The sequence below is a fragment of the Chroicocephalus ridibundus genome, chromosome 3, assembly GCF_963924245.1.
Source record: "Chroicocephalus ridibundus chromosome 3, bChrRid1.1, whole genome shotgun sequence".
NCBI lineage: Eukaryota > Metazoa > Chordata > Aves > Charadriiformes > Laridae > Chroicocephalus > Chroicocephalus ridibundus.
In genome coordinates, this window is record NC_086286.1 from 13970689 (window position 1) to 13992586 (window position 21898).

At 37.6% G+C, this 21898-nt stretch overlaps 1 protein-coding gene across 24 annotated transcripts in view; it reads left to right on the forward strand.

The window, feature by feature from the left end:
- Positions 1–1232: 1232 nt before the first annotated feature.
- NRXN1 (neurexin 1) overlaps positions 1233–21898 on the forward strand; it is a 710395-nt gene continuing 689729 nt past the window's right edge. For 23 of the 24 annotated variants that reach the window (XM_063328064.1, XM_063328065.1, XM_063328076.1 and 20 more), the window contains exon 1: positions 1233–1987. In XM_063328064.1, coding sequence (XP_063184134.1) covers positions 1249–1987 — 739 coding nt within the window. In that variant the 5' untranslated portion in view covers positions 1233–1248. Of the gene's footprint in view, positions 1988–14647; positions 14809–21898 lie in introns of those variants that run through there. The other variant, XM_063328090.1, reaches the window with a different exon arrangement.

The following is a 21898-nucleotide window of genomic DNA, read 5'->3' on the forward strand; positions in this document are numbered from 1 at the left end:
TTCCTGCGGGGAGCTCAGTCCACTTTATATGGTTTTGAGCTGTATTGGAAAGAACTAGAACTGGGCTTGGTAACATCGTCTACATTAATAGAACCCTATAGCTTCATGGGTGCTGGTATTTCCATAAATAAATTACAATTAGACAAATTGCAGAATAAACACCTCGTTTTCTTTTTAACATCGTCCTTGTAACAATAAAATAGGCAACTAAAATATTTGAAAGTTTTGGAAAGGTAAGTAGTTAATGTATAGATTATACCATTAAAATGTAATCTAGTATAAGCACATACATTAAGATTTAGGTTTAGTGCTAGGAATTATTATTTCTCAGTAACTCCAAAATTCCAGCAGCAGTTCGTTTTCCTAAAGTCGAACAGCAGTTGAAATGAAAAATTGGTCGCAAACGTCCGCTATTGATCGACTTTGTGATTTAACATGTTACCACTCGTCATTTCTTATTATTCTGTTTCAATTCCTTGCAGATCAGAAACAAAAACGATAGAGGAAAACCACCCCCCCCCCCCCAGGATCTTAGCCGTGGCCTTTTGTGAGCAAACGGAAGAGGAGCTGTCAGGCTTTGCATGTCAAGTAGCCACTCGGCTGTTTGACAGCTTCTGGGTTTCAACCCCATTGGGATTGAGGCAGCTCAGGAAACCATGAGCGATGAGTCCTGTCGTCTGCTGACGCTGCTCTAGCACCATGGCAGACAGTCCGTGAGCTGACAAGAGGATCCGTCCTAGGGAGGCAGCGCTGGGGATCGGTAATTGGCTTCCTGGGAAACTACAGCTGGCGGAGAGGATGTAAAAAGAGGCACGCACGCGCGGGGATATTGCTACAGTCTTGCCGAGCTGGTGGATCCGCTTGGAGGAGGGTTTTGCCACCCATCTTGGTTTTTCTTCCCGCTTTGGTAATGTTGGCTTTGGGGAAAATTTCTGCTGACTCACCCACCCCTGGACACCTTTTGGGAAGCTTGGCCGACCAGTGAAGAGACCCAACGGCGCCTTCTCCCCACCGCGGGTCCCCATCGCCGGCTCCCGGCCACCCCCTGCGCCCGACCCCATCCTGTGGGGCACCCCCCATCCCGGGGAGTCCCCCGCCGTGACCCCCGCGCCCGGGGCGGGGGCGAAGGTGCCTGAACCTTCCAGCGCGGCCGGCGCCCGGCAAGATTTTACCCTGTCTGCCGCCGGGGCCCCAGCGCCGCCCCCGGCCGGCCCTGCCGCCCCGCTCGCCCGCCCCAGGCCGCGCAGGATGGGGGCGGCCCTGGTGCGGCGCGGGGGCTGCCTGCTGCTCTGGCTGGCCTTGCTGCTGGGCTGCTGGGCCGAGCTGGGCAGTGGGCTGGAGTTCCCGGGGGCGGAGGGCCAGTGGACCCGCTTCCCCAAGTGGAACGCCTGCTGCGAGAGCGAGATGAGCTTCAACATGAAGACGCGCAGCTCCAGCGGGCTGGTGCTCTACTTCGACGACGAGGGCTTCTGCGACTTCCTGGAGCTCATCCTCACCCAGGGCGGGCGGCTGCAGCTCAGCTTCTCCATCTTCTGCGCCGAGCCTGCCACCCTGCTCTCCGACATGGCAGTCAACGACAACCTCTGGCACGCCGTCGTCATCCGCCGCCACTTCAAGAACACGACGCTGATCATCGACCGGGCCGAGGCCAAGTGGGTGGAGGTGAAGTCCAAGCGTCGGGACATGACTGTCTTCAGTGGCCTCTTCCTAGGGGGGCTGCCGCCGGAGCTGCGGTCGGCGACGCTAAAGCTGACGCTCTCCTCCGTCAAGGACCGGGAGCCCTTCAAGGGCTGGATAACGGACGTCCGGGTCAACTACACGCAGGCGTCGCCGGTGGAGAGCCAGGAGGTGCGGCTGGACGACGAGCAGAGCCGCCTGTGCGCCAGGGAGGACGTCTGCCTCAACGGGGGCGTCTGCTCGGTGCTCAACGACCAGGCCGTCTGCGACTGCTCCCAAACGGGCTTTCGGGGGAAGGACTGCAGCGAAGGTAAGGTGCCATTTCAGCTCGCCCCACCGCCCCCCTCCCCATCGCTCCATGGAGGGGACGGGTAGGAGGCCAGGCCTGCATGGAGTTTCATCTGTACGAGTGGATCTCCCTCCCCTTCCCCATCCCTCCCTGCCGCGTCCCCGGCTCCCCTCTTCCCCGCCTTCCCCTCCCTGCCCTCCACGTGTCTCTGTGGCCGACCATGGTGCCATCACTCTTCTGTTCTCTGCGAGGCTGGGCGAGAGGAGGAGGGGGAGGAGGGGGTTATTTGGGCATCTTCCAGAGGCGGGGTGTGATTTGGGGTTGTCCGGGGCAGAGGAAAGGTGGGTCCTGGGTGCCGGGTGTCACCTGGGAAGCGAGGGGGCGGCCGGCGTCACGCTCGGCCAGAGTCAAGGGAGGGGACGGGCACGCTTGTCACAAGCAGCTGGTGACAATTAGTTCTGGGAGCGGGGAAAGCGATGCTGGGGAGAATTTTACCAGATTAAGCGCAAAGACGGCCTGGGTTTATTTTTGTAGGGTAGGGGAGACCCCGAGTCTTCTTTGTATTGATACTTGCTTCTGCTACGTTGTTGAAATAAAATCAGTGATTTAATTGTGAATTCCTTAAATTGTTGCCAGGGAAGAGGAGGATTAAACGGAGGATTATTTTTTTAGACGAACAGTACTGCTTTGCAATGTATTTAGCAATTCAGCATGCCAGTCAGACAGGGAGAATACAAAAGGGCAAGAGAGAAGTACGTACTCCAAGACCACAGAATTACTGAATAGTTTTACCAAGGAAGAGGGAGCTTAGCAAAACAGCAGTTTCCTGAAACCCATCTATGAATAAATCACTGGGTAAAATATTATTCATATTCAGTGCCCATTGTTTTTGGCAAACGGAAGGAGTGTGAACATTTACTTTGCAGATGCATGTAGGACTCTTTTTTTTTTTTATTATTTTGCTAGTAAATGTACCATTGCTTGCAGCTCCTTAAGCATAGAGAGTACATATGTTGTGTACCTAGAACAGGACATAGAGGTATACAAGTAAAATAAGAGGAAATGTATCAGAGGAAAATAAAATCTTAATGTCAAAATTGGAGAGCAAAGACCTAAGTTTAGAATGCAAAAGGTAAATACACATAAGATATTATCAAGGCCAAATGAAGATCTTCACTGAGTGGCTGCATGACATTTATGGCTGAATAATTTGCCTTTATCATTTCTAGCAGATTTCACTCATTATAAGAAAGAAAGCATCATTTGTGACTGTGCTTTATTATGTAACACCTTCTGTCCTTAGTGTCAATACTCAAAACGCTACAGTCATTCTGCATCCTGTTTACTTTATCAGCTGTTTATCTCTCATCTGCCATTCGTTAAAAAATTCAAACCCTATTAACATTTTAAAATAATTTTTAATAAGTAAAGAGCAAACGATCGTTTCAGAAAATAAGACTTTTGTACTTTCAATAGCACACAGTCCCAGAAACAGTAAAATGAAATATCTTTTATATTAGGCAAGATCATATCAATGGATTTAGTGTTTGGATGTAAATTTTTAATATGTGGTACTACATAATATATACGTGTATGTAGAATACTAAGGTGTCTTAGCATCTTTGGGTTAGGCCCTATTATAAACCAAAAAGAAAATTACGAGGTGTAGCAGCTTGGTTAAGGCAACAATAGTCATTTATATATTATTATACATTTATATACCTTTTATGTTAAAACATAGTTTATTTATTTGAAGTTATTTTGAACATGTAATATTTGTATGAAAAAGTCGATATAATTGCATGTAATACCAGTCAGAGAAATTCTTACCTTTACATAATAATAAGAGCAACAGCTATTTTTAAGGAACATTTTTATGTTTAGATTGAATGTTATTGAAATACATATATGTGCTTAATATATTAAAAATTCTATAGAGCTTATAAGAAGTTGACATGCAAAATAATATTCAGAATCCCCCCCATTTCGGGTAAAATGCTGGCTTCATTCAAATACTGGTGGTTTTACAGTTGACCTCAGTGGGATCAAGGTTCCCCTCGCGTGTCCCTTGGCCACTAAGAAGCCTTATAAAATAATAGCAAGACTTATGATTTTAACATACTCTCTCAACAGAGGATCGTGAAGTATTCAGATTGTGATTTCATTTGAAACGGGAGGCAACATTTCCACTGACAGCAAAATAAATGGAACTAGTCCTACAGTTTATATCTGTTGTTTGAGAAAAGATACATCAGTCAGGTCTTGATGAAGGGATCAGTAGCTACTCATACGTGCTATCAAAGATATTGAACTATTTTATAAATGATTCAATATTCTAAGAAATAGAAGAGGCGGAAGGACAAGTAAAACCATCATGTCTGCCAGGGAAGAAACCCTGGCTATTGTTGTTTAGTTCTTTATAGCCAACATAGGAATTATGCTGTTGGGTTTTGATCTTTTGAACGTGTAAGTTTCCCACAAAGCTTAGTAAGAGGTTGCCATTGCTGAAGGATGCAGGATCATCTGAGACTGCAGTGATCTGGAGGGGGCTTGAGTTTTCACTCTTTCCTTCTCCTACTTTTTGACTTGAAATGGTTTAGATGGAAAAAATCCCCACCTTTCCTTTTTTTTTTTTTTTAATCTGAAATTGTAACCACGTGTCCTAGTTGATACCTTGTCTTTAAAGGTGAAAGATGGTCATTAAATTATATTTTCCTTGGAGGATTTTTTTTGGTAACTTTTTGGGGGGGGCTTGTATTTAGCATTCTGAATCTCTGCAGTCTGGTAATGCAGAGAGTCGCACAGCATAATGAGGACTTTAGAAATCAATAACAACAACAACAAAGAAAACCTTTCCAAAGTTTTCTATCCTGACTTGCACATTTGAGAGACTAGAAATAATTGATTTAGAGTCAGGGTTTCAGGCCTTAGGATACAATTTTTGATAGCACTTATGTTATTTTCAGGAAAAAATCTGGTGGGTTTGGTTTTTTTTTCAGATTTTCGTCTTTGAAAAGCTCTTTAATTTTTCATGAAGTGAAATTTTCTTATGAGAATGAAGTTTAACCAAGTTTATTTGTTTTGGAAAAACCATAGTAATACAGTTATTCCCAGTAGGCTTAACTGTCCTTGTACCTGTCTAAATCAGGAACAGCTTCATTTATGTTACCTGAACTACACCAGTGTAAAACCAGTGGTAGCTAGGAAAGAATCAGATTTACTGCATTCAGTCATGCTCTTTGGTCGAATTGGATATAAACTCTTTTCAATGGGAAGTTTGGCATAAATCGCAGAAAAAGGACCGGAGTTTTGCTTGAATATCAAGGGTGTGCAGTCTACAGCACAGAAAAATATGATCTGTAACAGCTCTGTTGTTGATTAGTCCATGTGCTTATGAGTAAAGACTGTAAAAGAACCTTCTAAAAGAGAAAAGAAAATCTCTATTTAGTACTGAAACAGAGAAGGGAATATTATTTCACGTAATAATAGTGACTCAGGAGAAGGAAAAATACACAAAACAATGATAAATTTTGTTAGGAATAAGACTAGCATTAAAATAAACCCTGATTGCCATATCAATTTTCTCATAAGTTTTTGACATACATCACAATCTTCTATTCAGTGAAAATTATATTATTCCTTGAAATGAATCAAATTGGTATGTCTTGATTCTATCATAAGGAGAGCTGTTCATTAAAAAGACTGATCTTTAAAATCAAATTTTTAGTGAATTAAGTCAGGGTCCTAGAAGGTAGGGAGAATACATGATTCATATCAGTGAGCCTCCATATTCCTCTTCTTATTTTGCTCCTTATGTTAAAATTTCAGAACAAAAAAACTATTTTAAATATTAAATTTATAAAATAGGAACCCTCTGGCTTTAGACAAAAATATATATACATAATTTTCCTTTCATCCTCATTTATATAAAAATAGCCTTGCCCAGAATCCTGTCTGAGAAAATAGACACATACCGCTGAAGGAGGAAATAAAAAACACGTAACACACTTTGACTTGGGAGAAGTTTCTCACTGACCCCAGCTTCTTGTCACTCCGTGCCCTTCTCCTTTCCTGTATCTGTAGCTGCTTGAAAAAACTGCATACAGGACAATTTATCTTTTTAAAATATAGCTGGCCTCCTTGCCTCAATATTAGCATATTATAGAGACAATTACTCTGTGAATTCAAAGCATTCCTGTTTAGAATTTCTGTTTTGTGGGAAAAATGAGGACTGTTCATGCCGCTGTTCACTGTAAGAGATATTCTTCCTTGTCAGATATTCAGAAGTTGATGCCAGCTATGGTCTGAACTGTGAAAGTGATTTGTTAAGGAAGTGAATTCCAGATGTCTCAGACTAGCCAGCATTTAGATCTGTTTGTTTGGGTTCTGAATATATTACATCAATCTTTGTTGTGTATATTTGCTTCTTCATGTTAACTTTTTAAAAAGTCATCCAATATTTATATCTTTTTGAAAAAATTCATATTTTAGTTCATTCAATTCTCTTATGCCTTGAATAAAATGTACAAACATGTTTTGGCATTAATTAGCTTTTGTGAAGTGATGCTCTTGAACTCATTGCCTATAGTCAAGTCTTAACAGAGTAGCCACCGTGGTCTTTATCCTTCTTGAATAGTTAACTAAATATACTTTGAGCTACTAAATACTGCGAGCAAAACTTTCTTTTTGATTCACACTTTGGAATCTTTATCTACAATACGCATCTCTATTACATGATCTGTATTTCTTCTCCATGCTGAATTTCTTGACAGTATCAGTGACCACTGGGGTGATGTTGATTTAGGAGGAGGGCTAGAAATCCACTAGAGATTACAATAAGCTTCTGTTTTATTTACAGATGATTTGATTAATTTAATGATAAATGGTTTAATTTTATTTAATGTCTTTAAACAGTGCCTTTGTCAGGGTAGAATCTTGAGGGTAGATAGTCAATTAATGTCAAGGTCCTTCAAAACTGTATTAAATCTGTGCCTTTCACATTTACTCGTAAGAAAACAGAATCCCTATGTCAGTTTAAAGCAGAATTTTGCATCATTTTCCTAATGCAGCTTGATATATTATTTTTTTTTTTGCCAGGACTCAGCATTATAGGATATTGATTTCAATATCTGCCTCGTGTAAAATCACAGCAATTTAAATACTGTGTCACTGGTAATTAGGAGTTGGCAGTCTGTTTTATATTATCTTCTAAGAAGGCTACTTGTTGAATATTGCTAATCCTTTCAAAATGCTGATATTGAAATACTTCCAAAAGACCACTTATGTGTATAGCATACATCTTACTACCCCAGATCAATAATATTTTATGTAGTGAGGTTGTTGCTTCCCTTTGTGCCTAGCGGAGATGCAGGGTCCATGTTAATTTTAGGTCGCTATTGCAAATTATAAAATGCTAATATCTTATAAGAATTTACATCTAGAAGCATACAACCTTGTGTCAGATGGGTCATATTCATTCAGAATTTCAAAATTATGTAATAAAATTATCTATATTTTAATGTAATTACATTTCAAGGTTTACAGGCATTTTGGACCAAATGCACTTGATCTTTTTTCTCAACTGCAGGTTGGCTCCCTAGGAGTCTTTTAACAGTAGATGCTAGCCAAGGAGTTGTGGGAAAACATTTGGATTACAGAACATATAATTTTACCCCATCATCATTACCGAGATGATGGATGGAAACGGGGAAACAGACTGGCAAGTAAAACCAGTTCCTGATAGAAATAGCTTTATGTAGAGGCAACATTAAGATATGCAGCTTTGAGGATTTATGTTTCTTTTAATAAACATATCAAAACCAGCTGGTAATTGAAAACAAAAAGGTTCATCCAGCTCTCTCTTGTTGAAATTAATACAATGTTTTGTCTTCCAGAAAGCTTGTTACTTTCAGAAAACATGAAACCATACCAGCTTCTGGAAAAATACTTTGTTTAGTTTATTGCGCTGTAGTTGAAGATTGTATACCTTCATAAACACATGATTTTACAGAATAGTGAAGGGCATTCAGAGGTTTTGTGTACGATGTTGTACCTGAGGAGTAAATTGTAAAGACGAATGTGTACTTTCAGGGAATACTGTGGTGGAACGTGACAAACATAACTTTAACTGTCCTGTTATATATAGAATTCACAAGCAAAGTCAGGGTATGTAATATCTTTGATGCCTTTATTTAGTTCTGTGTTCTATGATGACCAGGGATCATATTTTAATCTTTTACAAAATATTTTTTTTTTTCCCCTGAAAGATAGGCGCTTTCTGAAATGACACCTTCTCCTTTTGTACTGTGGTGATGGTATCTGACTAAGAAGTAGTTGTATGTGGTGGGTTTATGCTAATGTCTAGTCATTCTCTTGGGTGTTGGTGTACTCAGTAGAACCAATGAGCACTTCAGTGCACAAAATACCTATAGTAACTGATAAGTGAAGTAGGAAAAAGCTCATGATTTTGATATAACATTACTTTCTTATTGACCCTAGCGAGTTCATATCACTTTTCCAGTTTGGTTTCTCCAGCTGTAAAGTTAAACTAGTGACACTCCATACAGGATTTTTGGTAGGATTTTCTTCTGGCTGTCAGGTACTTGAGAGATCAGAATTTCTATTAGGGATCTAGTAGGGGAAGTCAAGACTTGAAGCTCCCCTTACTGTCTTACCTCTTTAGACTGCAGAACTGATACTTATCAACTGGCTTTGAAGTTGCCGCCATTCCTACTGCCTATCTATTCATAGCTGAGTAGTCAGAATAATGTGTTTTTTCTTGTGTATGACTGGTCTGCCATTACATGCTTTCCATTAGTCTGACTAGATACTGGAAATGATGTAGCTTGTCAACTGCCAACCACTTTTCCCTTGACAATTCAGCTCTTCTCACGGTTGTAACAGTTCCCATCCTTTGCAACGTTATGACACCTCTACAAAAGTCATCCTTATTACTATAAAAGAATCTAAGATCTAATGCCTGAGGATAGTGGAGAACTCTGGCTCCAGGTCAATGATCATGTAATTTTTGAAAAATTTCATTCTGTTACATTTTCAATGAGAAATTTGGGGGTGGAAGAGGGAGGTGGCCTCAGTCACGGCTTGTTTGAGCTTGTAAAGAAATAAGGGACAGAGGTATTCTGGCAGCTTTCTGGAAGAACAGGATTGTATGATAGGATTTTAGATTTCTTTAATTCTGTGGAGTTTTTTATGAATCTGGAACTATTTAGTTAGGTCCTAATAAGCAGCAAAATCGGTGCCTCATAGATAGCTGAAAAAAACAGGTTGTGTTTTCATTTTTCATTGGAATCAATTTGAAGTCCCATTGACTCAAGTTTAGAATTAGGGCAAACCTAATAACCTGCTGATTCTGAACTTACTATTCATGTGGGACTATGAAAACAGAGAAGATCTAGGGCAAATTAAATAACCTGCTGATTCTGACTGTAGTATTCATATGGGAATATCTGTAGAGAAAAGACTCTTCATAAATTTGGATATTTATTGCCATCATCATCATTATTTATTAATTTAATACATGCTTATGAACCGTGCTGTAAGAGTGAAGTTATGGGACTAATTTTGTTTTACATTTAAGGGAGTCTCTAATTTGTGGAAAAATCTTTTTTAGCAAAAAAGCGGGTGGTGCGTTCAATAGAATCCTTTTGCAGTTGCTGCCACGACAAAACGTGAAACAGTGTATTTTGCATATGTAAGTGTTATATACCAACAGTGACATGTAGGTGCGCAAGTTGCAGATTGCTTTTAGTCTGTGGCACAATGCACAAGGTCTTGAAATGAAAAGGTTTGACTTTTTGGTGATTTTGTCTAAAGAAAGGGCTTCGTGTTGCTTAAAGGCGGAGAAACCAGACTGATTCTTCCCACAGCGATGCCTTTCTGTAATTAAGAGAACATGTACAGCCATTACAGAGGTCACTGACATTACACTGTGCAATTGGAGATGTATGTCACAGTCCCAAAGTTTCAGAATTACATCTTAATTTCTGATACCGAATGACCTTCATGTTGATCTTCTTTCCCTTTTATGCTTTTTAGCTTTAACAAAAGATTAAAAAAAATGACATTTTTGTCAAAGGAGGTATTTCCATTAAGAAAAGACTCCTTGAGAAAGATTACATGTATATATTATAAATGGTATGTACTTTCTTTTTAAGAAATGTATAGAAAAATCACAGAATTAGTGAGTAGACATGGGGTGAAGATCTGTATCTCAATATTGTAATTTTCTTTAGAAGTTTATTCTGACTCTTCTTTGTTCCCAAAGGTGAAAACAGAAATGTTCACACACACATGTCAGCATTTGTACAATGGGTGTCTAGAGGACAACTGTGTTGAATAGCTTTAGGATGAATTACAGTCTTATGATGCAAAGATGATATTCATTACTAATACAAATGTGAGAATTCGGCCCTAATGCTAGTAAAAAAAAAATACTCTACAGCCCTCTTAGGAAATACATTATCTTTCCTGATTCTGAATCATACAGGAGTGATAAAAGTGATACAGAAAAGTTTGGATTCTTCTGATTGTTGTGCAGCAACAGGCTTACATTTACATCTGTAAAATCATTTTTACATTTTACATCTGTAAAATCAGACATTTAACCTGGAAAGTCCAGAAACACGAGGCGGAGAGGCTAGTGAGACACTGCATTTCCTTCCCAGGCTACACACATGGCTATGTCTAAGCACAGTGAATTTTTGTGAATTATATGAATATAATTTGTGAATATAATAGCGTGGACAGATGATTCACATGACATCATCCCCTAGGAAAGCAGTGGAATTTCTTCAGGAAGTTTCCAGGAATGTTAGTGCTGACAGAGAAATTACTAGTTTTGCAGATTTTGAGTTTGCTTTTCTTCCCATTTTTCCTCATCAGAGGAGAGACAGGTGAAAATGGAAGTTATAAACCAATAGCTGTAGGTCACTTAATTTTTAAGACTATCATGGGGTGATATAAGAAAGATTCATAAATAGATTTTCAAAGAACTGATTAAATGCTCTCCTGCTATATCCTTCTCAGATGAATGTTGCTGAACTTCCCAGGAGCTGATTCTCTGTGAAGTTTGTTGTCTGTGATACTTACTGCAGAAAAATAATTTCTGTAATATTATTACATTGCAAAGAATATATTATTTTTTAGAACATATTGTTTTTCAGGGATAAATTGTGGACTGTCATTCAACATTAGACAAAAAATTTGTCTGGTTTGGTTAAACATTTGTGGAAGAATTCTGAATACAGATTTCATATTCATACATAAAACATTCCTGGCTTAAGTGTCATGAGGAAAACGGCAGCATTTTCCCACTAGTTCACCAGGAAGAAAATACAATTTGAAAATATTTCCTTGTTGACCTAAAACTCCATTAGTTTTCCATGAACGCTATCTCAGTTGTGGCAGTTTTCAGTAATTTCTGGGGTTTTTTGTCGCTGTTCTTGGTCCAAAGCCTTTGGAGGAGCAGCTAGGATGACAGTTAGTTACACAGCCTTGAGCTTGTGCTTTTTCCTCTATGGCAGTTAAACAGCTGAGTCTGCAATTATAATAAGTTGTGCACTTAAGCAGAACAGCATAGTTTTTATTTTTGTTTTCCACATTACTAATTTTGAAACTCGAAATTTAAACAAATCACACATCAGGTTTAAAGACATGAGAAAAATATTTTCACGTTGTTTCTTATTCAGGTTTTTGTAAGGAAGAAAGTCCCAATGACAGAAAAAAGTTAATGTAATAGAAGTTTTGACGTGCTATTCTTGCAAATCCATTTGAAAAATTCTTAACATTCAGCGGTTTTATCTATTCTCTTATCATTGGCTGGATCCCATTCTATTGTTTTAACTGTCATTGCAGTCTTTAAATAAGTAGGGTCTTTCTTGCGTGTTATAAATACCTACATCATTCAAGTTTGTAGTTGGGACTGATTAAACAAATCTGTGCTATTCAGTCACATACTACCTATTGTGATACGTGAGTCATGCTGGTAGATTTTGTAAATCTTAAACCACAGAAGCATACACAGTAATGCAAATGAATAAAATTTCCTTCCAATTTGTCCCCTACTAAACAACCAGAAACATAGCTATTGGAAGTGGATAAATAACAGTCTAAGTTACCTTCAGTGAGTGGTGGCTTTCATCTTTTTTGTTGCTTGTGTTTGGTAAGGGTGAGACTTGTCTCTCCATTTTATTCACATTTGCATGAAAAAATAATAAAAAGCAGTTAGTGATATCTATTGTGGTAGAGATATACCTAGCTCAAAATGCATGCCTCTGAGAACTTAGTAAGATTTAGTTATTTTGATGTTGTACTTTAATGTGGGCTCATTACTCCTTGGATAGCCTAAGGAAAAAGTTGAGTCACTCTTCCTGGAGGTATTTAAAACACGTGTAGATGTGGCACTTAGGGACACGGTTTAGTGGTGGACTTGGCAGTGTTAGGTTTATGGTTGGACTGATCTTAAAGGTCTTTTCCAAACGAAATGATTCCATGATTCTATTAAATACATAAGGTGAACTGAGTACAGGTTTTGACGTTACTCAGCTTTGCTTTTCCTTAGCTTCCTCGTCAGAAATTTGAAAAATAGTACATAATTATGTCTTGGAAACTTGATCCTTGCCCAGTCTGAGCTCTTAGTGGCTTAAATTAAGTTTTGAATTGTTAGAGAACTTAGAGGTACTACGGAAATTAATTAACTAATGTAATTAGAAGGGGAAAATGTCTTTAGAAATCATATATGTTGTTCTAGACAATATTTTAAAAATATTCTCCTTTTGCAGATTTGTCACATTCATCAGAATCTCTGTCAATTGATGGGGTAAAATAATTTGTCTCAGTACTCCCTTCGTGTCTGTGTAAATCAGGATTGATGCCTCTTGAAGCTAATATACTAAGTCATTGTAAAATAAGGGTAAGATCAGAGTCAGGTCCTCTGATTAGAAAAAAAAAAAGTCTTGAAAGTGTATTAATATTAAAACACCTGAAGACCTCAAGAAACAAACAGGCTCTACCTTGCCCACTACTATGTAGTATTACTTTGTGATCTTTATAGAATTTTCCTTTGTCATTCAGATGCACAGAAACATCTTGCCAGCACCAAAATGACTGGTGAGAAGCTTTGCTTCCTTGTCTCCCACACCTATATGGTAACAATAATTACTTGTTTCTTTAATTTTTCTTTATTTGTAGAGGTATAATAAGAACTGGCAATGCAAATTTCCTTTATAAAATTATGAATTAATGGCTAAAAAAAATTTCATATTTTAACCCCACTTCCCACCCCCATCGCTGACATGACCTATCCTGTATTAAAATGCTTGCCATTTGAAAACAGACTGTTTTTCATCCATAGGTTTGACTCAATCTTCGCACTCCTTTTGTTGTTCTTAGATGCGCATTTAGTGCACAGGTTTTTAAAGCACAGCTCGGTATGGCCAGTTTGCTGCTTCTCTGATCAGCCTAAGTCATCGGTGTCAGTCTAACATGTATGAACATACTGCGCTCAAAATCTATGCACTGAGAATATTATTAACTTTATAAAATAAAGCACTTATAAGCTGTGAACCGTCAGGTTTTTTAATTTCGTCTGTTTCTGGGTATCCATTATGAAACAGTCTTTAATTACATGATCATATACCACTTTTTCCTCGCGCCTTCTCCCTCATTGAGTACATAGTCTGGGTAAGACGTTCTTCAGTATTTTGCTTTCTCCTTGGTGTTCAGCCTGTAGCCCTCAGCCTTATTTATTGTCCATATTCAAACCAGCTCTGAGCAGAAATTATTAATTTTCCCTGGGCTTTTCTAAGGTTGTAATAACTAGAATGTCCGAGCTGCTACGCAAATACTAAAAATTACACAATGCCCGTGTAAGATGACAGATGCTATTATCCCAGTCATAGAAGAGAACGGGCAAGAGGTAAAAACAGTCACTGACACGGAGTGCACAATCTGAAGTTTTTCTGAGTACTTCACACGTAACACTACATACTCTAAGCATCCATTGTAACTTCAAAGCACAGCTCACGCTGACTTCAGGTCACAGCTATGAGTGATCAGCACTGCATATTCTGGGATACCCAGCAAGGCACGCTCCCCAAAGATGCAAATGTCCTGAACGGCATAAGGAAGGACCACCCAGAAAACATCTGGCTTTAAAAACCTGACCAAATTCACACGGCATTTTTAGGAGAGAAGGGGATAGAACATATTTAATTTCAAGGCAGCATTCACTTCTCCTTGGTATGCAGTACACCCCACTCCATTTTAGCAAGGACCCTTGTATTGCAGAGGCAGGTGTACTGCTCATTGGCACAACAGTTTTCTTCATTACTCGGTCATTACTTACTGCTAAGAATAGACCTCTTCTGTGTACAGAACAAGTTAACGGAGGCTCTGGAGAAAATTGCATTAAACTATGTAATTAAAGCCTATATCATAACATATATGAATAAAGTGGATGGATCTGTTACGTAAGAAGCCTTATGTCTCAGAGCTGCTATTTTTGACTTTGCAACCTAAAGAACATTCTTTTAAGGTAGTAAAATAGTCAGCGTGTATAAATTTTTATAGGTTTTTAGAACTCTCCTCCCACTCAGACATCCCAACCCCAAAACAACCCCAGTGTGTTTTCTGCACATTAATCGGGACGCATCCTTTCCACAGGGCCCGTTCAGGAGGGAAGCTGCTGATGGACCGACACTTTCCCTGGGTAGCTGGGCGTAGCACAGACTACAGAGTTTCCAGTGACAGGGAAGACCTGCTAAGTTAAAGTGGGCAACCACAGTCCAAACAATCTTTCAGGAATTTCCTTATAAAATCCCAGACATCTCCACTAATGCTGTACAAACATATTTTTTGAGAAAGCTTGCAACCTGAACAGATTCTGGTGGGCTTTCAAAGGATTGGCAAAAGGCTTAACTCTGAAAGTCAAGTTATTTCTGCCCAAATGGTTTTTATATTTCTGCTTCAAAATAAGACTAAAGTCAAAAGGAATCAGAATGGAAATGAAACTTACTTAAGAGTTCCCTTGGGGAGATACTACTGCTAACATAAATGTCAGGTTTTCAGTTGAGATGGTTTTTTGTGACTAAATCAAATATATTTTTTAAGACTGAAAAAAGACTTCCTTACTATACTGGGTCACTCTCTATTTTCTTTAATTACTATAATCGATCTTCCTCTGTAGTGTGTCTTTTAAAGAATTAAAAAAAAAAAAAGAGACACAAAATTGTTTCAGTACATTTCAGAACCATTTTTCCAAGGAATTAATTGAGTTTTTAAAATAAAATATAAACATTGTATTTGCACATCTGCTTGTTCAGTGTTGCCATTAAAAAAACTTTGCATAAAAATATTTCTTAAACTCTTCCTGTGAAAGTTTTGTGTGAGGAACGGTATAGCCATAATACGATATTCAGTACACAAGAGCCAGAATCTTTGACATGACCAGCCAATATTTTTAAGATACTTCTGTCTTTATAAAAGCCATATTTATTGATGTCCCAGGACCTTTGAACACACGTTTATTATTTTCCTCCTTATTTAGAGATTGTTATTTTATCTACTTACAGAATTAGCTGCTCTTTTTTTCTTGTGTATTAAAAAATTATGAAGATTTATAATATTTATATTCCCTTTTCCTTTCCATGATTTATATTATATCCACTATGTTATACTATGTACTATTTTGACTATATACTATTTTGACTATAAAGCATACAAATAGAAAGCTATTAGGACAGAAGGAGGTGAAGACAGAGTACAGTCACAGTCAAATTTCCAATAAATTTCTTTATGATCACTTAATTCACAGATGGCCCCACTGTATTTGCTTGGTTTATTTGTATGAATAATTTTATCCCCTTGATCCCCAATTTAAACTAATGTATATACATATATGCTGCAGATAAGCATACTTATATTAGCAATACAACATGACTATTTAAAAGCATATAATTATCCTGTATGTTATGTCATGGTATTTAATCATCTAGTGATATTTTCAGGAATATTAAATGTTATTACTCCCACTGATATAAATGGGACTACGTGTGTTTGAATAAATAGAAAAGTTTTTAAAAGAAAAAAATCAAGTCCAAAAACGTAATTGAAAATCATGGTTTAAGCATGATTAGATACAAGCTAAACTGCAGAATCATAGGCAACCAATTAAAGGATTTATATTTTAAAATTTTTAGAGTCAACTATTCATGTTTTTACGTGTTATAAATGTTGTACCTAGTATGTAATCTTACTAGATTCATCTTTAGAAATGCATTTTTTTATGAATAATAATGAGTTTAAATTCAGATGTCTGTATGCATATAAATTTTGTTCAAACTCGCTATATGTGTCTTTTACCACCTCTTTTTCATTTTCTATAAAACAATTGCAGTGCGATTTCCCTAGGAAACCTTAAATTCTGGAGGAAAACAGTACCAGTCAGAAATCCCAGTCCTATGTAACATCCCTGAAGGCTGTTTGTTGCTAAGCAGTGAAGGGAGTATAATTTAATGCACTCTGATTTTACCATCATTTAAAATATGTCCCTAGCTCAGCAGTGCTCCTCTGTAAACTTTTTTTTTTCCTTTTGAAACATAGAAGATAGTATACAAAGAGTGAAGCAAAAGTTTACTAGCCTGATAGGACCATAGGATGTTAAAAAAAATACTGAATGTATTGACGCTTTGACTGTCATTTAATCTACTCCCTACGCTTACAAAGTATCAGCTTCTGTGATCATTTTAAACATTCATGCGTTTCCTAAACTGTCTCAATTCAAACCTCTTCTCAATTTAATACAATTCTAGAAAACTACTTGTCAAGGTAACTTTATAAAGCTTCCTAAATTTAAAAAAATAAAACTATTTTTTTTTAACGGAAGTACTTCTCTTGTTAACCAGGGGCTTATTTATTTTACAATTTTTAATGTGCCATCTCTGGGATTTATATCGGTGAGATTAAAAAATAGGTAGTTTTCAGTATTTTTAAAATCGATGCAATTATTATTTTACATCAGGAGTTTTCATTCAGTTGTAAAATAGCAAATGAAGCCGACTGCTCTAAGTGAAGCAGTATAGACGCTGCACTTAAGGTTACTTCTTTCTCAGATCTGTCCCCATAGACGTGGGGAATCGTGCTGCAGCTTAGTCCTGCTATGATGCCTTGACTAAAGAGAAATAATTTTCTTGTGAGGACTTTGTCAAATCCAGATCATTTGGATAGAGCAGTTCCTTAGGCAGTTAGGCTGGTTGATCCGAAGGGGCTAATAAAAAGTTTACTGATAGTGAGCATGCAGTAGCGTAAGTGGAGCCAAGGTCTTTGCCTGCTCAGCTACAAGAGAAGTGGGCATGTGACTCTTGCTGACATGTCTCTGAATTTCTGTCTTTGTAGCTGTGATTGATTCTGGCAAGCATTACTGATTATCAGTGTTCTGGCTAGAAAAAATATTTAAGGAATTTATTGGAAATATTAGGAAAACTTGCAGTGATTTGGAAAATATTTTCTCTGGTTTAAAGGAGTCTGTTTTCAAAGATAAGTAAGCTAAAATTTGTCTCTGAATAAACCTAGTAGCAACACTGTACTATATCTTAATAAAAATCATGAAGTTTTTCAGCTGAGCTTGGGAACTGGACCTCCGTTTTCTTTGAGTCAGTAGCATCACTTTGAAATCAAATTTTGGAAAAACTCTTAGTACTGGAATTCTCATAGCTGTCAAAATTATTTTTGAGAGTTGCTTTCCTTTTAGCCACATTTCAAAACAGATGCCTGAATTTATTTTTTAAATTTACTTTTTATTAAAATGTTTCAGCTAAATTTAATATGACTTGCTGTTTTCTCTGACTTTAGGCAAAAGATAGCCTGGAAAACTGTTGGTAAAACCAGAGACTGGCAATATTGTTGAAACAAACCTTTAGTTACTAAATAAGTGATATCAGGAGAAGAATGTAACAAAAATATCTGGAATATTATTAGATATTATAGTAGTATATCATGCTCAGCCAAGTTTCAACAAATTCTTGGTTAATGAATGTGGTGTGTACTGCCTACCTACCTCTAAAGGGTGCGCAACAGTCTCACCATGAGTATCATCTTATGCGTCTTACTGCAGGATGTTCTTACTGTAGTTTTTGCTTGGTAAGAACTGTACGATACCATACGATATATGACCAGCTGCAAGTTCTCCTCTGAAATATTGGATTCCTTCAGAGAATCATTTTAATTGTGATAGTGACTTTTGGTTTTTGGGTTTTGCAGTTGGGTTTTGCTTTTTGCGGAATTTACAACAGTTAAGAAAAACTTACTAAGAAACAACTGGTTTTTAGCTTTGGATCCAGATATTATTTCTTCTTTAAAAACTGGATTCTTCATAAATGATTACATCAGATGAATGGTAGACGTCTGGAAGCAGAAAACGGAAAAAAGGAGAGATGAAGGACTAAGAAGTAATTAAGTACTGGAAATGGGATTTGGAATTGCTATTTTATTTTCACAATTCTATTACCAGTTCTTTATATATCTCAACTATTTAATCTCCTTCACAGTTATTCATCCATAAAATAAGGTTAATAATATTCACTGTCTTCTTACCATTCCCTGTCTGTTTTGTTTAGTAATGTTTGAAATTTCAGAGCATATTTTGCTATATTCCTACCAACACCTACTACAAAAGAAGTGGATATTACTTATGGTTTTAGATGTTACGTATTATGTAGAATATTGAGCTGTAGTTGAGATACAAACATTACAGCAAAAGCAATTAATCAATTTTTGTAATTTAGGGTATTCCAGATTGCTTTAAGGGCGACAAAGTTCCTGATGTACTCATACATACTCTTTATAAACATATGTTCTTCTTTGGGATAACCTGTTTGGGCTGTCCTGGGTTGAGCGACACGGGACTAATTTCTCTTCTAATGCTGGTGAAAACTACACTTTTGGAAGACTCGAGTGTCTGAATTTGTGAAAATATTTACTTTATAGCCATCTAGGCTATGTGGGAGTCAAGGTCTTGGTGGTTTTGAGCCTTGCCAGGTGCAGGGATGATGAGGAGCGAGGCCTGGGCATTTGACCCAGGCTGGCCAACAGGATTATTTCATGCCATGAACGTCACATTTATATAAATTAGAAAGTTTGCTGCGTAGTCTCTCTCTCCCTTGATGGCGGCAGCTCCCTGGTGCCAGAGCCCTGAGCCCTCCCCTTCCTCCCAAAGCCGTTGCGCTCGCAGTGTCCGACACTTGCTGTCCACTGCTGGGAGCGCACAGCTTCCTGCTGAGAGAATGGGCTGAGTATCATTCGTGTATATCTTATATTAGTATCGGGATCAATACTGGTTCTTTAGTATTGTTGTTAATTATTTAGTCTTATCCTATTAAATCTATTTGTATTTCAACCCTCACGTTTCCTTGTTTTCCCCGGTTCCCCTACCCAGGTGGGGAGTGGTCATCGGGTGATAGAATAATTGTCTAAAGGACAATAAATTGGTATGAGTTTTCTCAAACCGGAACAGGGCCTGGTTTGTGGTTTATTTCTCATAGCATAACATGGCAACAAGATCTGTTAACAAGATTAATATATCCTTGAGTAAAATGGTGTTTGTTTATAAAGGGGTCCTTAACAAATGTTACCATCAAAAGATTGTTAATTTTATCTCCTTTGCAAGCAAAAGCAAAGATGCTTTTTGGAAATGAAATGAAAACCTACTAAAATGCATGTAAGATTGTATTTTCCTGGGATAAATGTCAGCTGATAAAAAGAATTTTCCTGGGCGTACTGCGCTCTAATAGTACTTGCTGGTGCTATTGTATGAAGGATTTTAGAGCTTTCTGGCAGAAAATGTTTACAAAATGTCATAGAATGTAAAGCTTTGTACTTGCAAAAAGGTGTAAGGGGGAAAACAGTGATTTTCATTAATACCTGGTTACATAAAGGCTATTCTGAACAATACAGCCTGATTAGCTAGTAAAGAGGAGAAAAGCACTTTTGTAAGTTTCTGGTCTTTTGGTTCTTCCGCTACTAGGAATTATCCTAGAAGCATAAGATGAATCGGTTCATCTATATTTGAATTATATATATATATCTGATTTTCAGTGATGTAACAGTGGAATGATTCTCCTCAGACAGCCTTTGAAAGAAGGGAATGTTCTTTCTGATTTCAGAAAATTTTGGATCAAGGAGTTTGGTTCTACCTCAAACCACTTGAGCTGTCACCTTCATGGAAGTTAGTTATTGTACATGAAAAATGTATCCAAATATGTTGCTTTTACTAGCCATTTATAAAAAAGTTTATGCAGAAATAATTCTAATCTGATCTTTGTGTAATGAAATAATGTTATGAATGCCTAAAGTATATGTAGCTTAAATGACTGTAGCTATAACATTTGATGTCATGAAAGTCTTATGAAGATAACTTTAGATAACAGTTAGATAGTAGACTAACAAGTAATTCCCTTGTTTTTCATAAGCAATAGATATGTATTGTTTATAAAAGGATGGATATACTGGGAAATGTCCAAATGACCATTTTAAAATATATAACTTGAACTGAACGCACAGTCCAGCTACACATTGTTTGCCATTTGGATAAAATGACCAAACGAAGAATGTATGACACCTGTGTCATAGAAGATGATAACCTACTGAAGAATGCAAAATCTACAGGAAAAGGAACTGGTTAAATATAAGTGAAAGGGAAGCAGGGATTGTGTTCCAGCTCCTGGGTCATTAGGTATCACCACGTACTTGATGGTCGTGCATAGCCACTGTTGTGCTAGCTACTTTTCGGGGGTACATCTACATAGTACATTTGGCTGAACTGTACAGCTAAGCAAGGCTAATAAATCGTATCGCAAGAAAAGAGTGATTAGATAGAAACTCTGTCCAACGATACAGACAAAATCCCAGAATGAGCAATCCACAGTGCTGACCCAATGTTCTCAATTTCAGTTCAATTTTAAGTAGAATGACAAGGGTTTTTGAGAGAGCGAAGCACTTTGTCTAAATGAAATGTCAGCAAGTCTATGATTGCAGAAGGGAGCATGGAGAATTCAGACCTTTAAATCTGTGAGCAAATGTACTGAACATGTAAACTCCTAATTAAAGGAAGAAGAAGTGAAGTATTAGCTATCTGTCATAAAAGTAAATGTTTAGTCATTAATGGAAAATACAAAAAGAAGAACAATAGTAATTGGACCAGTCATTCTAAAATGTTGAATAGATTATTGGAGTTCGAAACACTATATTACTGAGTAGAAAAATGCTAAAATGTTTATTTTATCTTCAAAATCTTTTTATTCTGACATTTTAATTTCGCTATGTAGTGAGGAAATATAGAGTCCATAGCTTTGAAGACATAATATTACTCTGGCCCCTCCTCTGGAACAAATAAATCTTCATTATAATTTACACATGTATGCAAACGTATTTTTTCATGGAAATAGCCATAAACATCACAAGATTTTATGATGCTTTCCGAGGTGCAGAGTAAATAGAGGGACTTTTTTTTTTTCCAAAGCATAAGGTGTACTTACTTACCTCTCATGATGTCTGTAGGAATTTGCTGACAAACTTTCTTTTATGCCTTTAGTTACTATACCAGCTCCGAGAAGCAATCTGACACACTCTGTAGGTATTTCCTAATATTGCTAAACTATGGCAAAATATATTAAAGAATAAGATACCATCTCTTCTATGGTCCATTGCCAGACTACATAATGTGTGCATCACACTCCTTTCCTTTGTCTTTCATTTTCATAGCTGTGTATACTGCCACTATACGATCACTGGAGGTAGCGTACATATTTAATGGAATAGTTTATGTTGTATCCAATACACCATTCCTGGACAATAAATTACTCCTACTTTGAAACATCTACTAATCTCTCTCAAAATATTACATTCCAGAAATCTGAATAT